General features: G+C 32.9%; 1 protein-coding gene across 9 annotated transcripts in view; it reads left to right on the top strand.

Annotated features, from left to right (window-relative positions):
* csmd3b (CUB and Sushi multiple domains 3b) overlaps nucleotides 1–9,365 on the top strand; it is a 990,558-nt gene that overhangs the window by 803,530 nt on the left and 177,663 nt on the right. For all 9 annotated transcript variants that reach the window (XR_012395232.1, XM_068215335.2, XM_017352314.4 and 6 more), the window contains one exon: nucleotides 7,885–8,073. Coding sequence is in view for 8 of the 9 variants with exons in the window: in XM_068215335.2 (XP_068071436.1) it covers nucleotides 7,885–8,073 (189 nt within the window). In the remaining variant the exon portion in view is untranslated. The remainder of the gene's footprint in view (nucleotides 1–7,884; nucleotides 8,074–9,365) is intronic.

Genomic DNA, 9,365 nt, shown 5'->3' with positions numbered 1-9,365 from the left:
TTTATTTATTTATTTATTTATGTTACTAAGACTACACTGTAAAAATGTCTGTTAATTAACTTATTTTGTGATTCACAATTGTTTTCTGCTTATTTACTGTTGTTGATCTCTGCTCTGATCTCAACTTTACAGTTTAATAAAGTCATTTTTATTAACATTTTAGTAGTTTGCAGTAATATAATGCATAAGAAAGAGAATTAAGTCTTTAAAAAAACAAAAAAAAAATGTACTGCAGTTTATTACAAGGTTTTTGAAGCGTAATATCCAACACCAACACAGACAATATATCACCTTTAACTATTAAAAATGTTTAAAAGTCACTTTTTCCAACTTTTCAAGGTTAAAAGTTGTTAAACAAAAGATCAAGGTCCTATAATGCAATTCGACAGTATAAATAAATGTGGAAGAATAAAAAAATGAACCACAAAATAAGGTAAAATGCAAATTTCTGGATATTTTTACAGTGTATTACCATCACTGTCTCTACTCTGTGCTTGTAACCAGAAGGTTTTTAGTATATAAGGTTTAATCCTGAAGCGATTCTTCAGCTTTCACTACTGTGCCCTTGAGCAAGGCTCTTAACCCGGGGCCGCTCCAGGGACTGTCCCTCGAACTCTATTAAAATATCAAATAAAGACTTTATTGTCAGTTTTATTGAGCCGTAATGTGCATATCGCCTTACTGCAATGGCAGGTGCTGAAATATATTCTCAAATAAACACAGCATGGGAAGATTTTAGCTTCAAAAGTTCTTTGGAGTGTTATGAAATGTGTCTCTATCCTCACGACTCTACCTCACGACTTGCTCTTCATATTTCCACTATATTTGCTCACCGACTTTCCGCTCCAATCCATCCAGGAAAGTCATTTGTGCTGGAGAGTTTTTCAGCTTTCTTTCCTTCAAGGTTGAGCATTATTAAAACAGATTTAATTGTTGTAAGCGCTGCATATCCTGGCTGAACTTCCTTTCAACCCAGGCCTCAAGTGGATTTAGCTGATGAGTTTGATGGCCATTTCTGTAACACCAGAACGGAGGACTTTTTATAGGATTCAGTGAAGCCTTTAATAAAAACTAAGCCTTGATATTTCCCCCTTTATATTGATTTCTGGTGCATTTTTATGTTTTTTTTTTAAATGTCAGTATTCATTCAATATCAGCAGAACACCTGAACTTATATTTAAATCTCAAAGGCATTTCTGTCATGACGAAATAAGATTTAGTATTGCAGTAAATATGTATATGGCTATGTTGATGTGTTTGGTCTTGGAGGTTTAGATCTGCTATCAGGGTTTCTTAAAAACTCTTAAAATGTCCTAAATCTCAAAATCCAAATTTTAGGCCTTGAAATGTCTTAAATTTACTGAAATATTGTGTTGTTGGTCTTAATTTTATTTTAAACAAGTCTTTGGTATTGCTACCAAATCTGGCCAAAACACATACAATCACCAATAATCATCTCAATAAAACTTTAAGCTTTTTATTTAAATTGGTAATTTTTAACTAGATAGATAGATGGATGGATGGATGGATGGATGGATGGATGGATGGATGGATGGATGGATGGATGGATGGATGGATGGATGGATATATAGCCATTTGAAAAAATCCTTTGGCTTTAGCCCTTTATGGGTTTAAAATTTCATTCATAATGGTAGAATTAAAAAGTCTTAAATTTAACTCTGCAAAAGAAAAAGCTATATGCTTTTTTTGTATCATTAATTATTTTATCCCTTTAATATAATAAAAAAAATAAATATTCAACATAAAATCGGCCAACCAGTTGATGAGCTGCCCAAAAATGATGGACAAATGCACTTTATTGAACATGTACACATAGACATCACCTATATACTATATAACTGCAGGTTAACTGTGCTTGTATAGTCACTGGCCACTTTAATAGGTACACCAATCACATTGCAGCAACTCAATGCATTTAGGCATGTAGACATGGTCAAGTTGATCTGCTGCAGTTCAAACCGAGCATCAGAATGGGGAAGAAAGGTGATTTAAGCGAAGTGGCATGGTTGTTGGTGCCAGACGGGCTGGTCTGAATATTTCAGAAACTGCTGATCTACTGGGATTTTCATGTGTAACCATCTGTAGGATTTACAGAGAATGGTCTGAAAAAGAGAAGCTATGCAGTAAGTGGCAGTTCTGTGGGCGCAAATGCATTGTTGATGCCCGAGGTCAGAGGAGAATGGCCAGACTGGTTCCAGCTTCAGTAACTCAAATAACCACTCGTTGCAACCGAGGTCTGCAGAAGAGCATCTCTTTATGCACAACACGTCCAACCTTGAGGCAGATGGGCTACAGCAGCAGAAGATTGAATTGAATTGAATTGAATTGAATTGAATTGAATTGAATTGAATTGAATTGAATTTATTGAATGGGATAACCCCTTGAGATGAATCATCTCATTTTCGAGGGGGTCCCTAAAAGTTCACAAATCAAACAGAGTACAAAACATCATAAAGTACATACTCTTGACCAGACAAACAAACAAACAATCAAACAAGCAGCACACACCACCTGAAACACTTCCCAAAATCAGAAGCCTAAATAAGCAACAACATATAACCAAAAGTACAAACAATTTGATATGCAAATAAATAATAAACATTTAATTTAATTTAATTTAATTTAATTTAATTTAATTTAATTTAATTTAATTTAATTTAATTTAGAGCCAAATTTAATAACATTCGTAAGTTGTTTCCAGAAGAGAAAATAAATTAGCCCTAAAAAGACGAAGTGATTTAATTGATCTAAAAACAGAAGGGAGATTGTTCCAGTCGAAAGGAGCTTTGTATCGAAAGGACCTACGGCCACTTTCTGTAGAAATTCTGAGAACCAAAAAATAATTCTGTTGCACATGACGAAGCGAATATGATGATGTAAATGGAACAAAAAACTGCTTTAAATAAGATGGTAAATTAAAGTAAACACATTTAAAAAGAAACAAATACCAATTATACTGTCTGCGGAACTTAGGTTGAAGCAAACCAAGTGTTTCGTATAATATACAATGATGGGTTCTATAAGGACATCTTAAAGCAAATCGACACAGGGAATTCAAGACAGTATTTAAAGGTTTTTAATTAATATCAGAGGTATTGTTATAGATAATATCAGCATAATCAATGATAGGAAAGATTAATTGAGAGATCACACTGGGTGCCACTTCTGTCAGCTAAGAACAGGAAACTGAAGCTACAATTCTCACAGGCTCACCAAAATTGCACAATAGAAGATTGGAGAAACAGTGCCTGGTCTGATGAGTCTCCATTTCTGCTGAGACATTTGGATGGTCGGGTCAGAATTTGGCGTTAACAACATGAAATCATGGATCCATCCTGCCTTGTATCACTGCTTCAGGCTGGTGGTGGTGGTGTAATGGTGTGGGGAGATTTTTTTGGCAGACATTAGTACCAAGTGAGCATCGTATCAATGCCACAGACTGAGTATTGTTCCTGACCATGTCCATCTCTTTATGACCACAGTGTACCCATCTTCTGATGGCTACTTCTAGCAGGATAACGCCCCATGTCATAAAGCGTGAATCATTTCAGACTGAACATGACAATGAGTTCACTGTACTCAAATGGCCTCCACAGTCACCAGAGCTCAACCCAATAGAGCACCTTTGGGATGTGGTGGAATGGGAGATTCGCATCATGGATGTGCAGCAACTGCGTGATTCTATCATGTCAATATGGAGCAAAATCTCTGAGGAATATTTCTAGTATCTTGTTGAATCTGTCACAGGATTGAGGCAGTTCTGAAGGCAAAATGGGTTCCAACCTAGTCCTAGTAAGGTGTACCTAATAAAGTGGCCAGTGAGTTTATACCAACTTTCAACTGTTCAAAGTTATTAGTTACTAGATAATTAGTTAAAGTTATCACTTATGGTAACTAATAATCTTAACTTTTCTGAATTGGATTGTTATGCAATAATGTTCACCTTTTGTAAAGCTGCTTTGAAACAGTAATTATTGTGAATAATATATATAATATACAAATAAACTTGAGTTAAATTGAATGGAAAAAGCGAGCAGATGCCTACACCTCCTCCTACCTGCCTATCTGAGATATAAATAGTCCTCGCACCTACGTCCTCTTCACACAACAGAGGTTTTGTGCAGGTGGAGAAGAAAGTTATATGAAGCTGTGCATTTTTGGAGTACTTTTGAGCTGAGCTGAAATGCAAACTGACATCCCATGTTCTGAGTGCTTTTTAGGCTTTAGCCTCCTGTCAGTTGTTTGTCAGTCTTATGAAAGCAGCTCGTTCATTTCCATCGTTAGGATATAAAAATTCCCACGTCAACATGTTAATACTTTGTTTCAGTTCAAAGGCTGCGGATTGGTTTGAATCGGCTGGCTGTCTCTTGTGAATGTTGGGTAAAAACCAAGTCTAGCTTTATGAAAGCTTGTCTCTTTCTGTGAGCCTCTGCTGCTGTCAAGACTCTGGCTGAGTTTGATTGACGCGCTTATTGATGTGCTTATGGTGGGTTTCAGGCTGGGTGTGTGACTACAGTGCCTTCAGAAAATATTCAACCCATTGGATCCTCTCACATTCTGATCTTGTTGCGCCATCGGATTGTAAAACATTTTTATACAGGATTTTTTTTTTCTTTGTCTCTGCTCTAACCATTGGATACTTGCATCGGTTGTAGTGTTCACAGAATAATTCACGCTCTAGTAAGGCCATTCCAGAGCTCTAATCTTGCTTTAAAGCCTTTTCTTTGTAGTATTTGCAACATCCTTTGTTTCGTGCCGGATGGTCTTTCAGGCCTCAAATGCAGATCTGTGGCTGAAGAGTTGCTCTACCTTCATTATTAATTTTTTTTTTTTAAGATTTTTAAATTTTGTTTTATTTTATTATTTTATTTTATTTTAGTTTGTTGTGTTTATTTTTTTATTTTATTTAGAGAAGTGTAAAATCCTCCACCCTTTAAAATAATTTATATGTTGTTTTTTTTTGTTTGTTTTTTTACATTCTGAATCCTCTGGCAACGCATGGCCAGCTTATGTGACTGTTATTTATTTTTGTTTTTATTTATTTATTTATTTATTTAGTTTGTTTTGTTTGTTTATTTGTTTAGAGAAATGTTAAATCGTCCTATTTAAAATAATTTATATACAATTTTTAACATTCAGAATGCATAGCCAGTTTATATGTTTTTATTTTGTTTTATTTTATTTTATTTTTATTTTTTAAGTTTTGTTTATTTTAGTTTTTTATGATTTTAGTTTTATTAAAAAAATGTTCTTTATTCTTTATTTTTATTTAATATTTTTGTTTATTTTAGTTTTTATGTATGTATTTGTTTATTTATTTATTTAAAGAGGTGTCAAATCATTCTATTCAAAGTAATTTCCAAATTATTTTAAAGTATTCTATTATACATTCTGAATGCTATATACTTTTTTCATATATTTGTTTTATTCTAGTTTAAATTAACTTTGCTTTGTTTATTTATTTAAAGAAGTGGCATACATCCTATTTAAAATAGTAATAATATATATATATATATATATATATATATATATATATATATATATATATATATATATATATATATATATATATTTTTTTTTTTTTTTTTTTTTTTTTTTTTACATTTTGGATACTCAGTAAATGCATAGCCAGCTTATGTGACTTTATTTTATTTCATTTTTATTTATTCATTTAATTTTTTATTGTTTTTGTTAATTAATTATTTTATTTATATATTTTTTATTTGGAGAAGTGACAATATTCTAATACACATTTTGAATGCTCTGTTAATGCATAGCCAGCTTATGAGACTTTTATTTTATTTTTATTTTTTGTTTCATTCACTTATTTTTTTATTTAGAGATATGGCAAATCATCTTGTATAAAATAATTTACATATAATTGTAAAATATTCTAGTATTAAATATTATAGTTTCTTAATGCTCTGGTAATGCATGGCCAGCTTATGTGACTGTGCTTACAATAATTGTTTAGAAATTAGTTTAATAAATTAGTTTAGAGATTACAGATTAATTAGTTCAGTTGTAAATAACTGAATTATGCATACTGCTGTTGTTTTGTTCTTTTTAGAAAAATGTCTATTTTTATTTCTTTTAAATGCGTAAAACAAATGCATCCGTTTACAGTATGAATGTTCTTAACAGTTATATATACAGTTGAAGTCAGAATTATTAGCCCCCTTTTGATTTTGTTTTTCTTTTTTTAATCTTTCCTAAATTATGTTTAACAGAGCAAGGAAATTTTCACAGTATGTCTGATAATATATATTTTTTTCTGGAGGAAGTCTTATTTGTTTTATTTCGGCTAGAATAAAAGCAGTTTTAAATTTTTTAAAAACTAATGTGTTTAGACTCATATTACATTGTGATTTTTATTACATAAGATAAGAAACCAATCAGGACTTTTTTTAATGAAACGCAAATGTAATATACATCTTAATAATTGATTTTAAAAAATGATGAATGCCTGTGGTAAGAAACTAGCCTCATTCATCCACTCGAAACTGCAAAATGAAAGTTTATTTTGAGATAAGGTCATAGGTTTAAATTAAGCAGTTTTTAATTGTGGCATAAGTGCTCAAATATTTCATAAACCTCCGCACCTTTTAGAAAATAAAAGAATCCTCCTGCCTTTATGACCATATTAAACAAAAAAAAAGCTATTTTCTTCCAGACTAATCTTTGTCATAAAAAATGCCATTGCTAAATTCCAGTGGGCGAAAAGAGTAATAAAGCAGATAATGTGACCTTTTCACAAATGATAAAATATTCATCTGCGGCCCGTGTCTCCAAATGTCTCCAAAACAGCAGGCGGAGGCATGTTGAAGTTTTACACTTTTACATCTTATTGTAGCAGGAAGTGAGAGAATCCTCAGAGCCTTTATACAGGGTTCCCACAGATCAGAGAATTTCTGGAATATCATGGCATTTTTAATAGTTCTTTCCAGACATTGAAAGTCAGGAAATTTTTTTGTCCAAGTCATGGAATATCAGTTTTTTTTTTTTTTTTTTTGTCTCTTTTAAATTTAAATATATAAATAATTTTCTATTTGGGGCAAAGCAGTAGTCCTCACTTTAGATTAGGTCACAAAACTAGATGAAGTTGAGTTAATAAAGCATTTATTAACATACATAGTAACCATTAATATATGCCTGAATAATAAGACATATAAATGTTGATTTCAATAGTGTATTAATCATTTACTAACTCATTCTGAATGATCCTAAAAACCCTCAACTACTCTTAAATACAACTGGTTTGTAAATAATGAGATACTTAATTTAGTAATGAAAAATAAATCATTAACTAAGTATGAAAGTACAATTATTAAGCACATTATATAGGTGCTTATAAGTCAAGAATAGAGCATTTGTAGCTGCAGTTATAAACTGCTTACTAACGTTTATTAATGTAGTTAATGCTTAACAGATAATGAGTTCACTATTTGCTCATGCTTAATAAATGATTTATAGTGTGCAGTTATTATAAAGTGTTACCAAAAGTACTAGTATAGTCTGTCTTAGGCTATGTGCATAGTTTAAGTATGATAGTATATGTATTGTTAGTAGTTAGATTACCGCTGCAGTATGTTAGTCATGTATAGGTTTAAAATAGCTCTGACGTCAAGTGTTGTGTCAATATTTAGAATTGTTTATTTATGTAGCACTTGAGACACGGCATTTCAGTGCACTTTATGTCCACAACATGTAGCAGAATGACAATAAAGCTTAACTTGACTTGACTAAAGCCTGTTTATAATCGAGTTTGTGTGAATGAGGGCTGAGTCGCAGGGGTCCGTTCATAGTGGTGATTTAGGAACTGATGGGGTCTGTTTTCTGTCTGTCTGTGTGTGTGTTGAACAGCTCTGTACTGCAGCACTCCAGACTCTCCTCTTCATGGATCTATAAGCAGTCAGACCGGAGGACACCTCAACAGTCTGGTTCGCTGGACCTGTGACCGAGGGTACCGACTTATAGGAAAAAGCACAGCCGTCTGCAAGAAAACCCCCTTCGGCTTCTATGACTGGGACGCCCCGGTTCCTGCTTGCCAAGGTAAGAGCCAGCAAAAAAAAGGAGACTTTTATTACAACATTAAACAACAAACTTGGTAACATTTGCAGCATTGATAGTTAAATAATAGGTTTGAGTCCCGGCTGGGCCAGTTTGCATGTTCTCCCCATGTGTTTCCTCTGGGTGCTCTGGTTTCCCCCACAGTCCAAACACATGCGCTATAGGTGAATTAGATTAACTTAATTATGAGTGTGTGTATGAATGCCAGACTGAGTGGATGTTTCCCAGTACTGGGTTGCAGCTAGAAGGGCATTCGCTGTGTAAAACATATGCCAAAATAGTTGGCGGTTAATTCCGCTGTGGCAACCACTGATAAATAAAGGACTAAGCTGAAGGAAAATGAATAAATGAGTAGTTAAATGTAATGTAATCTATTGATCAATGGTTTTGTCTATGCTTTTGTTTGATGTGTGAATGGAAACGTCACTAAACATGATATATCACACCTCTTGGGTTGCGGTCCAATCCACTTTTAGACACACAATTGTGAACTTCCTGTTATTAGTAAGGTGGGTGACCCCTTTAAGGGCATGTGCCCCTTTTTATTGATATATTTGCATTTGACACGAGCCCTGCATGTGGATTGTTGCTCTGTTTATTTATTTATTTTTTTATTTGATTTTTTTTTTTTTTTTTTTTTATACATTTTGTAAGATTTATTTAATAAAATTAATTTTATTGTTTTACTTTTTATTTTATTTTATTCATTTAATTAAATTAATTTTATTATTTTATTTTATTTTATTTTAGTAACGTTAACCCTTACATTTTGTTTGTGAAGGATAGTTGTACCCATTTCCTGGACAATAAAATACCAGTGGGGCAATTGTCTTTGTGAACTTATATGAGGGCTGTCCATATTCTTTCCCTTTCCTCCACCATTTTCAAGTGCGTTCCACTTCATCAAGTGAACGAGGGAGGTTTACATGGACAGACTCTCAATTCCTCGATTTGACAGAGGCTTCATATGTCCACTTCAGAACCCATATGCTACAGTAAATGTCCCAAAATGCAACACGATTGTGACGTCAAAATAGTGTAGTTCCCAAGTGCTCAATGGTTTTCACCACTCCATTTACACCTATTGAGAAGTTTCTACAATAGTGGACACTTATGTAACATAATGACATACAGCTGAAGTCAGAATTATTCGCCCTCTTGTCAATTATATTTTCTTTTGCAAATATTTCCCAAATGATGTTTAACAGAGCAAGGACATTTTCACAGTATGTCTGAAATTTTTTCTTCTGAAGAAAGTCTTATTTGTTTTATTT

This window comes from Danio rerio, chromosome 19, assembly GCF_049306965.1.
Source record: "Danio rerio strain Tuebingen ecotype United States chromosome 19, GRCz12tu, whole genome shotgun sequence".
NCBI classification, from domain to species: domain Eukaryota; kingdom Metazoa; phylum Chordata; class Actinopteri; order Cypriniformes; family Danionidae; genus Danio; species Danio rerio.
The sequence above is the reverse complement of the archived record's forward strand: the minus strand, read 5'-3'. Positions and strand labels throughout refer to the sequence as shown.